Source organism: Solenopsis invicta, chromosome 2 (assembly GCF_016802725.1).
Source record: "Solenopsis invicta isolate M01_SB chromosome 2, UNIL_Sinv_3.0, whole genome shotgun sequence".
Lineage (NCBI taxonomy): Eukaryota > Metazoa > Arthropoda > Insecta > Hymenoptera > Formicidae > Solenopsis > Solenopsis invicta.
In genome coordinates, this window is record NC_052665.1 from 13,589,694 (window position 1) to 13,609,460 (window position 19,767).

General features: G+C 39.6%; 1 protein-coding gene across 10 annotated transcripts in view; it reads right to left on the bottom strand.

The window, feature by feature from the left end:
* Positions 1–19,767, bottom strand: part of LOC105207562 (agrin) — a 731,430-nt gene that overhangs the window by 465,797 nt on the left and 245,866 nt on the right. For 8 of the 10 annotated variants that reach the window (XM_039458551.1, XM_039458546.1, XM_039458543.1 and 5 more), the window contains one exon: positions 12,356–12,388. The exons of the other annotated variants lie outside the window; for them this stretch is intronic. In XM_039458551.1, coding sequence (XP_039314485.1) covers positions 12,356–12,388 — 33 coding nt within the window. The remainder of the gene's footprint in view (positions 1–12,355; positions 12,389–19,767) is intronic. 10 annotated transcript variants of the gene reach the window in all.

Below are 19,767 nucleotides of genomic sequence, written 5' to 3' on the forward strand. Positions count from 1 at the left end.
CTCAATAATATTACTACTGATTTCAAACTTAATTTTTTCGAATCGTTGTTAAAACTACTTTTTTCAAGAAAACGCCAGTGTAAATCCTTCAAGTGTAAAAATCATAAAAGCAAGATATTATTAGCATATGCATTTTAAAATGTTTTTCAGTATTAATAAATTCTGTCAGATAGAACGCTTTCAAAAATAGTTACCTGCTATCATCAATAGTCAGTCGAATCGTCGAATACACATTCGCGCACGACTCTCGAAAGGCAGAGATCGAGGAGATCTCCGTGATCCGACATCGCCGATGCCAAAGTCAATTGGAATCGTTACACACTTCCAATACATTCGGCGGAATAATATCGACCGTCGTTCGATATTCCATTTATTTAATACTATCGTCGAGCATCGTTCGATCCCGTCGTAAATTTAAAGTGAAATAGTCACAATGCGGATTCGTTATGTATTGTATAAATAAATAAATTTGCGGGAAAGCCGTTTACTCGCAATCTTTTCGCGTTTGACCTTTGCCGGGGAAAAATTGAATCCGATTTGATGGAAACCGCAGAATGTACGGTCTGTCGGTGAATTTTCAAACATCCTAGATACGACACGATCTCCTGAGATGGAAGGAGAGAAAATCGAAATTGTTGCACGCTCTCCAGGTACATTCGATGGCATAATATCGGTCGCGCACTCGACACCCCAATTTTCTTAATACTTTCGAAAGTAGTTCGATTCCATCGCTGTGGTAAGCAGAGTCGGGAAGTTACGAATCTATCGCGCGACGCGAACAAAATTCGTAAAATCGAGATTGGCCCCGGATATAGGGGGTCGGGGCCGGCCGGGTATCCCGTTTCCGGGACACATATGCGCGGATATCTCTTTCTCTCTCTCGCCGTCTTACAAAGTTCTAGATCTGATCGATATCCCGATAACTTCTGTGGCGCGTCTGTTGATGAGGAATACGCTTTCTTTTTCGTTTATTTGAAAAATCGCCGCGTTGAAAATACACGCGAATCTCCGGTAATCTCCATCCCAAGTAAACCGCGTGAAACTGGCCGGGTCGGATTTCCGGTCGTCAGCGAAAATTGCTGCTAACGATCCGTTTCATCGTCCGTTCCGACGAAGTGCCCCGACGATTATCAAAAATCTAAGATGTATATCTCGATCTAAATTTCAGTGTAATAATTAATTTTAATATATTCGCACTTTTCGAATCTATGCATCTCTGCGCGATTGATTTTACATCTCTTTTATAAACATTTTTGCAAAATTCTTCAATATTTAATCAGCATAAAAAATAAGTTAGCATTGCGTTCCGTCAATGTATTTATAAACAATGGAAAAATTACCACAAAATATATCTTTTATGATATAAGTGTATAAGTTTGATTTCAATCAAACAAGTGTTATAATAAGGAAAGAGGAAAATCTGAGAAGTGAATTAAATGTTTAAAAATTTCGTATTATTGTTCTTCAGCTTGAGAGAATAAATGTCAGTCACGTACTATCAATTAAAAGAAAAATTACTGTTACTATATAACACATTATTTTTAATAATAATAAGTAATCTGTTATGATAAAATAAAATAATAAATTAAAATAAAATGCTAAGTTAGAACATGTTAAGCTTGCCTTAAATTTAAGGCAAACTTAGCTTATGCGCAAGTGAGAAGTGAACATTTAATTATAACTTATTTCTAACAAAATGCTTCATATTTAATATTTCTACAGTGATGCAAGCTACATTTAAAATATTGTAATGTATATTTGTTTTTCTGTAACAGCATGTAACGCGTTCGTATTTTACTTATTACAAAAAAACTATATCGTACACAGAAACGTTTCTGACGTAAAAATGTAAAGAAAGTCCTCTCTATCACATTAATGCAGTTTAATAATAATTAATAATTATTAAAAATGTGTCGAATGCCAAAATTATGAAAACTACTCTGATGACAGTCTCGCTTTCCCTATTCATTCCTAATCCACTAACAAACCGAATAGAAAATAAAAATACTATTTCGTCGTATAATAATAAAGCACTTTATCTATTCTTCAAAATAATTGTAATACGGGACAATCGTTAGTCACCGGCTGAAAAATAGACGACGACAATGCAGCTGCGATTTTTATTCCATTACGCTTACGCAGGTATTATGATTTATCGCATTCCACATATATACATACAATTTTGACAATGATGATTTGTAGCGCTCGCACGAAAAACACAGTGAACTTTTATAAATTGCCCAAGACTGAAAAAAATATCAAGCGCGAGCCTTCGACTCTCATCGGTGCAACTGGCATTCATCTGAATGAAAAATAGCATGGCAACAGTTTGCCACAAGGATGAGCAATGTTTTTTTTCTATATAAATATTGCGCCACCCCAAGGGACCCCAAGAGGAACGAAGAGGGGCAAGAGCGAGAGAGAGAGAGAGAGAGAGAGAGAGAGAGATTTTAACCAATAGAGAAACAGTTATCGGTCCGTTGCATGCATGGACATATAAATCTACGATTGCCGATAACCCGCTTTTCAGAATAAATATCGTTGCGTTTTTCAGTTCTACTGGTGGCGGATCGCGCGCTTCAAATAAACATATTGCAACGCGTAATCCCTAAATACTCGCCGTTTGTCGGACAAAAAATATATGGAACTGTCAACGAATGTACTCTTGTCAGTGCCGATCCGGTGCGCCTCCATAGGAACAGGAGCGATTAATCCCGCTGTGTTGTACCCGCGAAAGAGAAATTATACAAATCCGGGACTGTATATTAAACTGACGAAAGTTGTTTAAACGGATTTCGCGTTATCATACTTTCATAATCTTTGTGGCGATTTAACCACTGCACTGGCTCTCTCCCTGCGACGCGCGACGAGTTTTAAATGATCACCGATGCGCATGTTTGCGCCACCCTCGACGAGATAATTGACGTCAATATCGGACTGGATGTCGAGTATAAGCAGATCGTGTACAGGTCGCGGCATTACACGCTCGCGTGAAGGCTTATTGGACGGCACGCGTCACTAGAGCGGGGCGCGATCACATCGATTTCGGCCACGCTTACCTGAGTATGTACGCCGATCGCTCGTGACAACGACCAGTGACACGATCGGTCACGCCGCGTGAAAGGTTTCACTTAAGGTTTCCGCATCGCGTGCGACGACCGCCGGGGATGCGTGACTTGAGTTTGGAGAGCCACTAGCAGTACTCCAAACAGCGATCAATCACCGCCGCCCTCTCAATCGGTTAATTGATACCAATATCGAAAATACCAAATCCAACGATAGCGCGATAATCGGTTTTGAGAGCGCTCGTGTAAAAGTTTCCTGCATCCAGGATCAAATATAATCCACCGGAACATGAAGGCCGCCATATTATTCCGCTTATTGTTTGACGTAACGTCTTTCTAATTCTTTACGAAATTCTTTACGAAATTCTTTACTGTTATCGACTTGAGAACTATAACGCGCGATATACCGTGCACAAATTGAACTGAAATAAAGTGACTAAAATCAAGATAGATGCTGGTGCACTTTATTTCAATTCAGTTTGTGCATCGCTGTTGTACATCAGATACCAGAGCCTCTTGCCTCACAATTCAGTAAGGTATGCGTTAAATCTGTGTATACGATGCAGGATACGCGTGTAAGAGGAAGTCTTAGACTAGTCGTGACGGTAATTCCGGACGCGGTTTAACCACGTTGCCACCATCGGTAGCCTCAGCAGCCGCATCTGTCCTCCCACTGATCTTCATCCTCGCTCGGAAACACGAAACTCAAAGTTACACGACAAGCAGAGGCGGAGGAGGGAGACGGAGCAATGCAAAAGGAAACTAGAAACTGAGAATGGAACATGGAATGTGGAGAACGGAGAAATGGGACGTGGAAGAAAAAAAAAGGATAGAATGCAAATAAAAGAGAGAGACGCAAACATACAGATATAGAGTAGAGAGAAATGGAGAAAGAGAAAAGACGAGAGAATGGCTAAGATGGAAGGAAGGAACGCGGAAACTTCCGGTATAGAATACTCGAGTTTGATTGTTGGCGACGAATTGAATTAAACGCTAGTAGAATGGAAGTGAGAAGTGGAGGATGGAGGTGAGACACGAGGAGAGGAAACCAGTATTAATTCGAGCTCGAGCGATTAGCGCGAATTAAGTTCCATCCCAACGAGCCGTCTCGATTAACCGCGCGGGCGCGCATTGCAAATCGTCGAAGCACGCGGCAAACCAATTGACAAATACACACACACCAGCGAGTTCCAGCTATATGATATTCTCGCGGCTAGGTCGAAAACCGTGAAGCAATCCCTCCTTTTGTTACGAGATGTACCACAATCCACCGTACGGGGTTTTAACAATGTTCTGCAAATTGATTAAAGTCGTAAAACTCTGATCAAAAAGTGTTACTCAGGTTTGCAGTAAGTCCTGAGTTATAAGTAATCAAAAAGCTGATGACATCACGCAGGCTTTGTGCTTGTCGGCTTTAATTAATTTCCAGGATGTGCTACGCTAGTATTGTCATATAAGCTTGTGATTGAATTTAAAATCAATTAAAATACAGAAACGTGTTCAACATTGATGCTTGAGAAAAAAAGAAAAATTGCACCACAGCCTGAGGCATGCTTTGTTGCAAGAACAGTGAGGACGATGCATCAAAAAATCAATCACAGAGAAACGCGCGAACAGTGACGGCGCGGCGTATTGCTATATATATATATATATATATATATATATATATATATATATATATATATATATATATACCAATTTTATATATTATATATATAATCAGCATCATAATCCATTATCAATATCTATTCATGTGCGTAGGGCGATAGCATGTGTGCATCTCTCGTGGTTATCTTCTTTGGCGGTTTTGCGCGAAATATCCACTGCGTACATGAGTAATACATTACCGGTAATGCTCATGCATAGGCGATTTTTGGCGCTATTGGAATGCCACCGTGTATCCTGTAATACGCGCGATCCACTAACGCAGTTCCAGGATAAAAGGGATTGGAAATTAATTTAAGTGACTTGATCGGTGAAAGCGAATGATGTTATCTCGATGAAATTCGCTCGCTATATACTCGCGATATTTTAATGTTTCTATTTGGAGCATATATGTGTGCATATGTGTGTGCATATGTGTGTGCTGCTTTCGAGTAAACCGATTTAACTGTTCTCACTATAATTGAACATTACGATTTCAACGTGACCTGATAATTTTCAAATTGAAAAAAAAATCATTATTTTTTTTATCGAAACGTTTTTGTCCCGAGTACTCTTTTATGAAGCTTACTTCAATATTCGCATTTGTTGAAAACTTGAATCGGTCATACATAAACCAAACTGATATACAGAGTGTCTCAGATGTCGCGTGACCCGCTAATAGATTCTTGAGAGCAATTCGAGACGACAATCTCAATATCAAAACATCGAGGTTACTAGTTTTTGAAGAAGAGTTTTAAGTTGGTAAATCAAATTAGTCCAAAAATCGCGCGCTCAGATATTGTACAGCTGAAGACGTTTCTAAATATGATACTTATTTTTCATATTGATTTTGAATCTTCACGGTACGATGTGCCATACTTAAAGTACGCGAATTTCGAACAATTTGATCTGCTAATTTTAAACTCTTCTGATTTGAAAACTATTAGTCTCGACATTTCACAATAAAATTTTAAAATGTTCTCAGGAGTCTGCTATTAACAGGTGTCACGCAAAGTCTGAGACATTTCCTATACATATGTATCTATCGTCGTTCATTTTGTAATCAGTGATTAATGATTGCCTCGCAATTATTTTGAAGACTAAATAAAATGCATTATAATACGATGAAATAATGTTTTCATTTTTTATTCTCGGTTTGTTAATAGATAATAAATAAGAGCTCGTTGGCATACTTTTCACCAATTCTGTGAATATATAAACTGACATTAATAAAATGCATTTATAAAAATGGAATGCGCTTTTGTGTAATTCTGTTTTTGTTTAACATCTAATACATGACAAGATAGAATGACAGAAAAACATGTTAACCTCGTTAGACACGTTTTGAATATCGGCCATAATGTTTGCCACAGTATAATGCATTAAATACAATTTTCCATAGTGTAATTGTATCACACTTTCAGCACAAATCTTCAGCACATCTAAACTAGAAAAAAAAACAATTTTCGATACCCATAATAAATGCTTGCAGAAGCATGCAATAATAAATCTCGAATATTTTTCATAAAAATAAAAAATTAACGCAATCAGATATGTAAGTATCCACATAAAATTAGACACATACGTGTATACACTCTAAAAAAACAATATGATTTTGACAGCGGTTAATGTGGATTTAATGTTATTCAGTTTTTACACATAAAATACTATATGATAAGAATTGTATAAACACCATCATTTTTTAAAGTGTAATAATAAATAATTAAAAAATAAACGAGAATAACTAAACAATGAAAAAATGTACAAAATTAAAAATGGAAAAATATTGTCCTATAATATTATGTCATCAGACACGAACGAATCAATAAGTTCATCGATCCACGTAACTTTTTTCCTTCGCGGAGAAGCTACCACCGATAATTGAGAGTTGAGAATTAAATGGACAAACCGGTTTATCGCTCAAACTTTCCGATACTTCGTACTGTGCTGCACACGGACTTTCGAGATACGCCGAGAGCTTCGAGTAAAAACCGGGCGTATTCCGTCGCATTATACCGGCATTTGTAACCGAGTGTGCCATGGCGACCGTGCATGTAATGTATACATTAGCCGAAGCCGATTTCGCCGGTGGCGCATGTACGCGTACCCTGTCGCGACGTTCGTACACGTACGCTACGCACGATCACATCGCCGCGCACGTGTACGAACGCGCATACGTCGTGGATAGTACACGTCGCGACTCACACGAACAGAACCGCGCGCGTTATGTTGCGCCCAGGGGTACGATAATTCAGCAGAAAAACCGCGAAACATTTGTCCGGCTGCCATTAATTTCGAAACTGCCCCGACGTTTCTGGCGAATCTGCATAAAACCGTAACGTACCACTCGATAATTCGACCGATACGCCCGTACCCGACCCTTCACCCCCGCCTCCCGCATCCTCCCATCTGCCCTTCATTCGCCGTCCTTCCGCCCTTTCCCGGATCCCTTTCTCCCTTTCTCTCCCCCTGCCCTCCACCGCTCCCTCTTCACTCTCTCTATGCCAGGTGGTCCGGATCGTGTTTTATCTGCCGTTTTTTTCCGCGCTCTGCACTTTCCGCAATTCCCTACAAATCCGCTCGATGTCACCGGCATGCGAGGGAGGAAGCGGACCCTTTGCGATCGTGTTACACGATACGGCGCAGCCAATAGCACTCTCGCCTGCTTCCGGCCAAACTATAATACACTCTATCTGCGCACGATCAACTTTCATTTCTCTCTCTCTTTCTCTCTCTCTCTCTCTCTCTCTCTCTCTCTCTCTCTCTCTCTCGCTCGCTCTCTCTTTCTGTTCCCCTTCCTCCCTTTCCCTCTCTATTTTTTTATTTTTCCAAATGCTGCGAGGCGCTCTTTTCGTCTCGCATGTTTCACTTTAATTTACCGCCAAGTAATATTGTTCAATTGTGATATGTGGATACCTGTGTGTAGATACCAACGCGGTAAAAAACGAACATATTGCAATAATTTTCGCATCTTTTGGAAAACACTCGGCATAGATGAAATGTATCTCACAATTGCAACACAGAGATACAGAGGAATATCGAATACAAGGTAAACGGAGACTCCTGTGCCTGAACGCGACGAGTATTTCCACGGCTGGCCTAACGCGGTCGTCACTACTTAAGCTTTTATCGCCACGCGAGTCGACATGCAAGTGAGCACGAGATCGTGAGTTGATAAAATTTAGAATTAAGTTGGAATGGAAACGCGGGACGAATGGCGACCGAAAACATGCCGCCAATTACCAGGTCGCCATCTCATGACATCTGTAATTAATTTTTCAAAGGAATTACGGTAAAATCGCGAATGTGCGAGAACGTGTTTGCAAGCAGTCGGCAAAAGGAAAAGACTGCACAGTTGCTGCGCGTTCGTTTGCTTTAACGCCCGTTGCTTTCTAATTAACCCGACCACCGAAAACGAGAAATTGCAAGCGAGTGCTTTTTTCCGGAGCCGACACGCATGGTCGGATAGTCGCCAGAAGTCGACGGGGGGAAAAAAAGAGATTGAGCAGCGGCTAATTAAATCTGATTGCATTAATTAAAGGGTCTCGCATGGGACTCAATTTTTAGCAAACTTTTAGAAAATTGAATAAAATTTCTAAACAAATCGATACGACACTTCATGTTTTACAAAATAGAATTAAAACATGGAACTTTTATTTTGTTAGCGTATAAAAAAAATTAAATTTTTACTTCATTTATCAATTTGTATCAAAATCGGAAATACCTTACGTACGCAAGTGCGTGTGAAAAGTACGTATAATTTTATTTAAATTCAACAACGCCTAATATCTCAATTCTAAATTCTTACTGAAGAAAAATTATATTCATTTATAATAATCGAAGAAAAACGCGTATATAAGCCGAGGCAAACTTTTTAATTTGCAATCGATTGATCAATCGTATTATGCACAAATACAACTTTGTTCTCTAAAAATTGCGATGAATTAAAAAATTTGCCTCTGCTATGCGAGTTATGGAACTCATCAGCTGGATTGGGATTTCGCGGGTCGCAGCACCTGACACTTACACGTATCTCTTACAGGACGCAATTTTACGAGGCCATTGAAGATCGACGGTTCCACAAATAATAATTATAGCACAGACACAAAGCAGCTCTCGAGAGCCTCGTGGCGCACCTCTTGCGATCCAATCCCACGTCATCCCCTTAAAACCCTTTTGTCGACCCCGATAATCCCACGTCGGACATGGCTGAGACGGCATCTCCTGCCGTACTCGGCTTCCTCCTTTTCCAAAATTCTATTACCACCTACGTGTTCACGCATAGATTTTATAATCACTTTTCACATACGGAACAAGTGAGAAATAGAGAAATAGAATGAGAGAAAAAGTTATCGTTGGCTTTCCTCGGATTATAAGATGTAATACTTAAAAGAAAACACCTCCTATACATGGAAACGCATTTTACTGCAAGATATCCTCATTATTTACGTCGTCATCCCGTTTTTTATACCCTAAATAAATAAGAGTCCTTCCGTGAAACGCGTAAGTAAGTATAAAATGTTATATGAAAATAAAATTTGATGCTCCTTTATTTAGTACTTGTACGTAATAAAGTAAAAGGAAAGATTACAATCCCTTTGAGGGAAGAAAAGAAAAAGGGAAATTAAAATATCTTGTATTATCTCGCTAAGCGGATTCTGAAACTAAATTGAGAAAAAAAAGAAGATAATGAGTGCATAGTCTATTTTCTGAAATAGCTGGTTCAATTGTCGCAGGAATTACACGCGTAGAACTGGATAGCTTTTTGTGATCTACGTCGAGATAATCCCTAAATCAATTTTTATTCTTCTTGTTTTGTATGTCGAAACACCCGTGCGTCATTTCAATTGATAATCACCAAAGCAACATTACATGGCGAATACGTCAGTCGCTAATAAATGTAAAGCCGACCCTTATGTCGATCGCGCGCCATTTCGCAACTAATGTCCATTTCTGCCAAAGATGGAGATTAACTCGGTTCAATATTTTTTGTTCTTTTTTAATTCTACGGAATTAACCGAGATTTAATTGAAATTAAAGTTAGGCATAAAATTATTACCATCATGTTATTATAACGATATAACACGTAATGTTTCAAATACGTCGCATTTAACGTTGTATACATCAGTACGAACAAACTGTAACCGTGACTTAGAGATAGCAAAATATTTCAACAACGTTTTAAAAAAAAAATACCATAAATCAAATAATTTTTTTGAAATATTTACACAATTGTAAAGTAATTGAATGGGCGGAGGTAAAGGGTTGTCAGGATTGGTTTTTACGTGAATAGAATAGCTCTGAATTTATATCCAAATTCTCTCCAAAATGTGTGTAAATATTTTAGAAAAGTCACAATCGTCAGTCACAAAATTTAATTTATCTCTCGTCGTCAATCTCGGATTTACAATCTCTCTTACACAACGATATCGCAAATTACGCGCAACACTAAACAATTCTCTCGATAGTACAAAACCCGATCGCCCTTGCAAGTTCGTCTACTCTATCCAATGCCTAATTACGATTCGCCAAGATATCTATTCCAACGAACTTCACAACCAAAAATCAAAATCACGATGTATACGGAGATTTTCGCTTGTTTTTCCTTTGACAGCTTACACGATACCATTTTAAAGCGTTCAAAAAAATATATACATGAAATATCAATATTTCTAAATGCTGCTTTAATGTTTCTTGCTTGCTGGGAATGGACATAAGTCGCAAACAGTGTGGGTGACGATCAGCCAGTAGATGACGTTAATTCGCGCCGGCCCGTATATATTTCCCCCCTGCCGTTCTTCTCCTGTCCACACAGCGCCCGCTGACGTAGATTGAAAAAGCAGCCCCATTATAAATAATTTAAATGCATTGCCGGCAAGAGCAAAAAGCGGATGGCAACTCGGCGACGGCGATGGTGTGCCGGCAAAATTGATACGACGCGCGCACGACTTTTCTCGCGACGCGAACGTCGCTCGTTGCGGTCAATACATTCCCGACCGCGAGTTTGCGCGCCGGATTTCATATATATTTTATTTATTTATTTGTGGGCTCGCGCTTCTCCATCAGCTCGTCGTTCTTTCGCCATGTAAATCCGTCCCGGAGACGAAAACGCCCGCAAGTTTCGATTTCTCTTACCGCTACACACGTAGATTACCGTATCAACGTGTGGAATTATTAAAAATACGTATATTTCGAGTCTCCCTTCTTCCTTTTTTCATCTCGAATGAGCTCTCGTGTATTTGAGAAACGTTTGAAGAAAGAAATCATCGGAGTGACAAGCGGAAGTTGAAGATCCGACGTGAATCCTGCGAGAGGGGCTTCTCATAGGCCAACAATATTGCAATTTCTCGCAACGTATTCTGCGATAAACCGCGTCACGAAAGAAGTTTACGGCACTATTAGAGAGATCGCGACATGGAGAACGGAAACGAAGAACGGAACGTCGCAAACGAGGAGGGAGAATGCGAGGGAGGAGAGGGGAAGAAACGAAGAGAATGCGACGACGAGAGTATACGAGAGTAACGTACGAGTACATGTATCGTCGATCTGGCGCATGAAAAGAAATTCCCCTTTCCGCAATTTTACCGAGGTTTCTCCCAGCAGAATCCTAATCTCCCGCGATGCGGATGTAACGGACGTCGCTTTCCTCGCTCGACATCCCCCCTCCTCCCCGCTCCTCGGTTCCTTCGGTGCAGTCCGTTTTCGTACCCGTTCTTCGGCCGAAGGCAGTTGCAGTCGGATAGGACGACGGCCCCCGGCATCGGGATCTCTGGGATTACTATCCTGGAGCCTAATCAGCCAGATTGCTTGCAATTTGCCGTCCTTATCTCGGCGGTACCCAAGGCGAGTCTTCCGATCTCGCTCTTTCTTCTGATTCCAGATGGACTCCTTTGTCCCTCCTTCTCCCGCGTGAAAAACCAACCCCTCGTCATCGGCGGACTGTCGCTTTGCGGAAGAATACTTCTTCCTTCGCCGGATCTCAACTTACGGTGCGCGCGAGAATCTTTGGCGAATTACACGGGATTTAGGTGAATCGGTACTTTCTTCACGACAAGGTTGAATGAAGATGAGCCGCTTGCCACGCGGCGTCGAAAATTGCACCAAGTTTGGAATGGTATAAAAAGAGAGAGGTAACGCGAATGTAGTACAATTCCTTGCATAAGTAGGCTTAGCGCGGTGTCGAATTCTAGTGGTATCGACCACGATACCACTCGAAACACTGCTGCTAATTGTAACAAAAGATACATGTGCCTACGCGTACGTAGAAGTTGTCTTGGAATTATTAGACTCGAACTAAACACACCTGCGATCTTTTAACTTTTATTATTACTTTATAAATTAGCAAGCCGCATATAGAAACTTGCGAGAAATAACGAGGCATCGTGACGTTGAATGCCAAAATCGAATCAAATTTACGACCGAGTTAATCTGTATTACTCGCGAATAATTGTTTCTGCCGGTAGATCGTCAGTAACATAACGAAACTCGCAAAATTTGAAAGCACGGAGCATACGGGTCGTTAATGTCGATTACGAATACGCAGTTGCACGGAAACTCTAGCGTACTCTCGTCAACACAGAGAACAATTGGTAATCGAGAACTGGTGCATGCGGTAATAACTGTATATTGTTAGATGTAACACTCACCCGCGTTATTACTGGCGAAATTTAGATCCTTACCTGAAACAAACAACATAGATGTTATTATAGTACACGTATCGACAAACAGCAACGTGGTACAGATATCGATCTCGGGATATGTAAACTACGTTCAAATTAGGGATATTCCAAAATTGTATTAAAATGTTAAATTAAAATGTCAGAAATACAAGTAGATTAAATCAACGTTTTCAAAGCTATTCAAATCAATTCCGTATCTCGTAATTTCTCATGCTGTAAGAAGTAACGTAAAATTTCTTGCAAGAAATAGTAATATTATTAATTAACCTGTAAAATAAAATTAGATAATAACATGACAGTTTAGACTATGGATCACACCAGCTGATTCTTGTGGATTTTTTATCGCTAAAAATAAATCTGCAAATAAAATTGCTCTATCACGTAATTTTTTTAGTTATTTAAGTTGAAAAAAATTGAAATACTTCACATCTAACAAATAATTTTAGTCAAACTTAACATTTAAAAAGAAATAAAATTGTTCTATTATATGTAGAATTGTTTCACGTCACATTTTTAAGAAAATTGAATTTAAAACTTTTTTTATTTTTTTAGCTTAAATAGCTGGAAAATCAAGCAATTTTATTTATGGGTTTGTTTTCAGCGACAAAAATCTGGATTAAAAAAATTACTTGGTTTGGTGCGTAATCTTAAAATTTTTAACAATAATTTATATAATATAAAGATCGCAACGTATATAATACAATTAAAATCAGGAAGAGACCAATAACGAACATAGCGGATCTCAGTGCTAAAATAATATTTCACATGTAATTTTATATACATTTTCTAGTTCTTTGAACTAGACCGTCACTTTCGATCTTGAAATGTAGTTCTAAAATCGAACCAAAATAGTAATATTATATCAACGCTCAATAATACTGATTTATAGATAGATATAAATGAGATATCCACTATAACTTATTTTAAAATAAATCTGACCGGCAACCCAAAATAGTCTATAATAACTGTAAAAGAGATTATAGATACCTTACAGATCCGAAGTTGTTCGCACTTAAAAATTAAAGTTGTTATCGAGATTGACGTCATCCACGCGATAGCGTTTTAAAAAAGGCTTGCAACCCGCAAATAGCCCCATTTATTTTTTACCAGGCGATGCTCGATTTAATGAGATTTAAACCGATTTAACTCTTTTCCTTCCCTTATACTTCGGAATTAAGTGCAGCTTCAGCGACCGAGATGTTAGAATTTAGTTAGACACGCGATCCTTCGTGTTGCGCACATATTATTTCGCATAAACTAACCGCGTGTAATCCACACGCAAGTAATCTACCCAAGTACACTGCGTACTGCAAATACACGGAATGTTTGCAGTTACATATGATCCTCTGGAAATGCAGGATCAAAGGTAGTATAAATAAGACCTCGGAAATAAGAACATGAGCGAAAGACTTACGCGCGCTTCTCTGTACAGAGATATATGTACCTGAATATTTTGATCCACGATTCACAAGATGCAAAATAGATATATCGACTGTCGCAAAAATAGATATAAAATAGCAAATCATGGATTGCATTTTTTTTATTATTGGAAAGATTTTAAAATATTAAATTTTTTATTATTGGAAAAATGAAACAATTTTACTATCTTGCCATATTTTGTGTTACAACAGATCGGCTTTAGTTGCGTACATTGTCGACAAACAGTACCATCCTGAGATGCTTGTTGTGACACTGCGTATACTGATACCATAAATATTATTAGAGAAACAACGCACATGACCATTGGAAATATCGCGAATTAAAATACGGCTGATATAATGCATGTGACTGGCCGTAAAATTCCGAGAGAGGCAACTCGATGCAATATTTACATGGTAATGGATCTTGGGAATTCGCGACGTTTTTCCTTCTCGCGACAAGGGATGCACCGTCGTCTGCAGCAGCTCGTATGGTCTGAGATTCGTAGATCTTCGCAGTGGCACTCAACTTCCGCCTGCACGGCCTCTCGAGCCAGTGAAACGCACCGGAAGTCGTTTCTCGGCCGTTCTAAGCTCCGCGGTGTCCATATGACCACGAAATATATATTAAATCCAGTTGTTTTATTCATGCGCGGAAAGGCGGAACTCCCGCGGTAGCGGACTTTTTGATAGCGACTCCCTTTATGGACACTTCCGAAGGAAAAATGCCCGAGCGGATCAGCACTGGGATAGAAAAATCCGGAAGGAAAATTCGTTACGACGATGACAACGGAAAGAATCTAGTGGTCGATTGTAGTCGCTGCTTCGAGAGAGTCTCGAGATTCGTCGAGACCCTTTTCCTACACGCGAAATCACGGTCATCGACGAAATAGCTACTGTTTACTGTTCATTCGCGTTACCTACCAAGAAATAGCGAACGCAGAAAGAAAAATTACGTTTATCTATAGGACGCTCTTTCGCTTAGAAGAAAAAGTAGCAAAGATAAACTACAGCAAATATGTGTATTTCGAAGGAACTGCGCTAGAACGCAACGTATAGTCACTGAACACTCGCTTCTTTCTTATAATATAACAATTTATCTTATAATATACCGTTATCATATTTGATTGACTTTATAACGTAAACGATCACCTGGAGTGGTTTCTACACCTCAGCTAGTTTCAACAGATCGGTAGTAAATATATAAGGCTAAACTTGTTTCTGTTGTACAAATTGGGTCTCAAAATCTTCGAGTGAAAGATTACTGGAATATGGATTTTGGATCAATAAAAAAAATTGCTGCAACGTGCTGTGAGATTCCCTTTTTCGACGATGGAATAAAAAAAACACCAGGTGACTATTCTCTGATCAAAAATGATAAAATCCTTAGCCTTGCAAACAAGTTCCAATCTCAATTTTATTCTTAGAAATTATTTCCTTTTTCTAGAGATTAAACCATCTTTGTGTATTTAGAACCATTTCATGTATTCTCTCTCGTGACAAATTTACGATTGTCTTCAAGATAGATTAGTCTCGATCCATGCGTCGATCCACCTTTATCAAGAATGGATGTGTAATGCGGGGCAACCACTTGAGCGTGATCGATAGCGCCGGTGAGAAAAATAAAAGACAGCCACCGCTTCTCTGTCTCCGATCGGAACGATCCTCGGGAGGACACCGACAAAGAGCGCTTCGGCCATCACGAAGATTACCGCGGCGATCCGCACCGGAGCGGTAGCAGCCGGGACGAGGCTGATTTATTTGTTGTCTAACGTCCCGACGAGTCCTTCTACATTATTTACCTCCCCGCCACGGCGGCGAACGCACGGAACACAAAAGGGTGGATTCCACGTTCGACCATGGGATCAATGGATCTCTCGCTTGTCGCCGAGAGATTTACTGCGCGGCGATTCTTCCGTCGCGACGTTGGGGTCACTGTGAAGACACCTTTATCCGCGCGACGATCCACCCATCAGCTCTCCTCTTTGTCAACCAGATCGAGAACCATGCGCGAGCGCGTATACGAAACAGACAGGAAAAAATGCAAATTGCTGGAGGGTGTATAGTCGTGTCTTGCGCTGCCTGAAGGGGATAAAACGGGTTAAGCACCGCCGGCATTTTTCACGCTGACGGGTCCGGCAATGATGAAACAAAAATATCTTCCGGCATTCAAGCAAAAGATTGCAAGTTGAAGAAAAAAAAAGACAAAACCTGTGTTAATCTTTAAGCGAGATCCGGAGATGAATAAAAGATTTGGAGAAATTAATGCAAAAGTGGATGTGTATCATTTGTCTCATTGAAATAAATCTCGCGTACTTTAAATAATCAAACGTCTCGTAATGCTTAATTTTGCTAGGAGAAGAACGACTCGAAAATGTGCGAGCGTTTGGAAAAACGTGTGACATAAAAAATGGAGATACGTTAAAGATAGCGCGTGAAAGGGATGGAATTAAGTAGAGGGATCGTGATTGAAAGAGAGAGGGTGAGAGATGGCGTAAACATCACTTTGTATCGACGCGTTCCGCGTACTTTTCTTTTCACCCCGGGCCGTAACCCTCTCGACGAGCTTAAGTCTACTGTTCGACTTCCTTCTCCGCCGGGGACGTTTTTTTTTCTCGCCCTTTATCTCGGCCGCTTTCGATCAGCCTGAATCTGCCACTTAGCGCGATCGTCCCTCCAACAGCGGGGCGTCAACCCTTCGAGGACAAATGGATGGATTCCCCGTTCAAGCAGTAAGTAAAAGCAAGCCAGGTTTTAGCGATGGAAAGAGAGAAGGGTGGAGTGAGCACGAAACTAGCAGTGACAATACTAAAAAGAGCCAATTTCAAAAGTGGTCGTTGCTGAAGACAGGGGCGAGAGAAACCTAACCAGAATCGCAATGGTACGAAGTACTCTAGTGCCGTGCTTGCGATAAAACAACGGGTAAAATGCAAAAACGACTTTTTAAATAACACGCAATTATCTTAAATTAACGGAGCTACCTCTTGAATCCGCACTCGGTAAATCTTCTTTTACAGCACGCGATGTATAAAATTAAAAAAATAAGACACTAACGAGGTAAATAGACGTACCTCAGTGTAAATTGAGAAACTTACGCTGCCGACTATTTTTATCTTCAGGAAACGGCGGTGCATAATAACAGTAATACCATTTACGTCAGTAAATATTACTACTTTCCCGAAAATTGTTTTAATCATACAAACACCGGTATCCCAAATGTAATTTTTTTCCAGCCCGTCCCACAAAACAGCAAGACGATATACCGTCAGAGGGAATTATGTCGCAACTGTGGAAGATATATTTATCAGATTTGCGCTCTAGCGCATATTCGCGTAGAATCCGATATCTGGCTCGCCCGTGACCAAATCCGCACCCGCTTCAACGACGCGTGCGAATGTACTATGCATAAAGGAATCGCCGTAATATCAACCGTGGCAGCACTATGAAAGATTGAACGTCTTCGACGTCCATTGTGTTCCCGGGATTGAGAGAATCCTTGGATTTTACCTTCTCTCCGGCAATCGAATTTTAATCCGTCTACAGAAACCGAAGAGGCACACCGTCCACAGAGACAGAGAATACAAAATCACATCCAAGATCCCTCTCTCGAATTTTCCATCTTTAATGCATTTCCGCCAATAGTTTATAACGAAACAGGCATCTGGCGAAGACGTTTATCATTTTATACGATGGTACACGGTGTGGCACGTGAACATGTGAAAGATATACAAGGAAATCTCTTTTTTCCAAAAGGAAAAAAAATAATTCCTTCTATTTTGAATTCTCGTCTTCCTTTTCGCACAGCTACGTGCTCGCATACGTCAATTTCTCATGCGATCCAACTCGGAATATTAAAGTTTTACTCGCGCAAAACTTCAAATTTTTTACGCGACACGCCTTTTCCAAGTTTCTATTTTATATGGAATCTTATTAAAATATTTTGATAACATCTACACTCTGATAACATCTCATTTTAATAACATTTCACTTTAAAATTAGCAATTTTTTATAAAATTATAAGTTAAAGAATTAAACGAATCAAGGAGAATAAAAAAAATATAATGTGATTTAAAAAAAAATTGTTTTCTTTTTTGAATATGAAGAAGAATGTTTAAATATATCGATTAAATATACTATGATAAAATTTAACATGTTTAAAATTAACATGTTTTTCTTCGACCAAATATTTTGTAAACTAGTTTCGTTATAAACGGATTGTGGACTTTATAATTCACTAAAATAAAATAGGTATGTTTTTATATATATTTTTTGCATTGCGTCTCTTACACACACAAACATCACTCGCGTCAACATCATTAACCTTGTATTGATTAAAAAATTTCAAATTTCAAGATGTTAAAACCTAATATAATAAAGACTTCAGTTATAGAAAATTGCTCATCTCTTAAAAATTTGTTTTTACCTTGCCACATTTTACTTTAAATGATAAAAATCCTTGAAAGTAATATCCGTAATTCGCGGTTTTAATAAGAATTGCAGAATAAACGGGAACACGCAGGTACAGCCACCAGTTCGAGGAGAACATATTGACACTCAAACCGCAATTCTCCCCCGTTAGAACTCATTTGGTCGTCGATGAAGGTTTATGGCGGCGCGATTCTCGAGGAAGGTGAAGTAGGCGGTCGGCACGTATATTCAACAGATCTTTATTGTCGGCAGGGTCATATTTGCTATCGAGATAAATCGCGGCTTGCAGCCAAGCCGGCTTTCTTGGATGCACGCGATTGGCCATCCAATGACGTTACCGAAGTGGAATAAATAGCACACTGCGGCGCCGTGCGTAAATGAGATGGATATTAAGTCACGAACGAGACTTTGTCTTTCACCCCTGAGTAATATTAAAACCCGTAATCCCAACGACTAAACAATCTCAAATATGGATTTTAAATAAAAATAAAAACTGAATATCTCAATCGTTCGCGTTAACGACACATGTATGTATGTATTAACACACAAGTTCTATTTAATATCTTTTTGTAAAGAAAAATTATGATTACGTTGTAATATGCATTTCATCCTAAAATTATTAAGAGAAAAATAATTAGAGTTTCCTACAAAAATCAAACAAGTCCATTTTTTTTAAATCTGGGTTGTGGCGTTAATTCTCTAGTAATATAACAATTTTGTTCCGGCAAGAATCAAACAGAAAATATAAATATGAATAGGTAGTGTTTAAACTTAACTTTTTGAACTTGTTTAGTTTTCATTAAAAAATCCTTCAATTAATCAAAAATATAACTATGAATCTTAAATATTTCTAGGTTGATAAAAGACTACCTTGGACTTTCTCTACTTATTTCGAGGAGAATCAACTTTTCTTACGAACTAAGAATAATCGTTTAAGAGCCAAGGAAACTCACGTAAGAAGCGCGAATGGAGGAAATATTTAACAATCCGTTCCGATCGGACACAACAAGATCAGGCACCTCCAACGATGCAGAAACGTTTCCCGCAACTTCGACGCTTCGAAGTTCCAGTGGAATTCTCAGCGTCGCTTTCGGTGATTCTTGATACATCTACTTCGATTCTGCTCTCTTTCTCGTCTTTACTGCTCCAACGGTGCGAAAAGCGATACGCACAACTGTGTCTCGCATGTGCTATTGTCGCGCTTGAATGTCGTCAAAATGGCAAGAGCATTTAAGTAAAAAATTGCAGTGAAAGGGAAAGTGTGAAAAAGAAAGAGAGGCAGAGAGGAAGAGTTCTGTCCTCCTCGCGGCGGGATCTCATCGTTCGTGGGATATGGACCGTAGAACAGATGGGTGTCTCTCGCGACGCGAGAATAGAAGAAATGTTATCCTCCCAGAAATTATTCCCGGCTCATTCCTTTCCCATTCGGCCTCCTCTTTCGAACCCGCGACGCGCCAGGACCATCCCCTTTCCTGCCGCTCAGACGACTCCGCGCCAAAAAGACGATCCGTCCGCGCGAGTCTTCCACCCGTT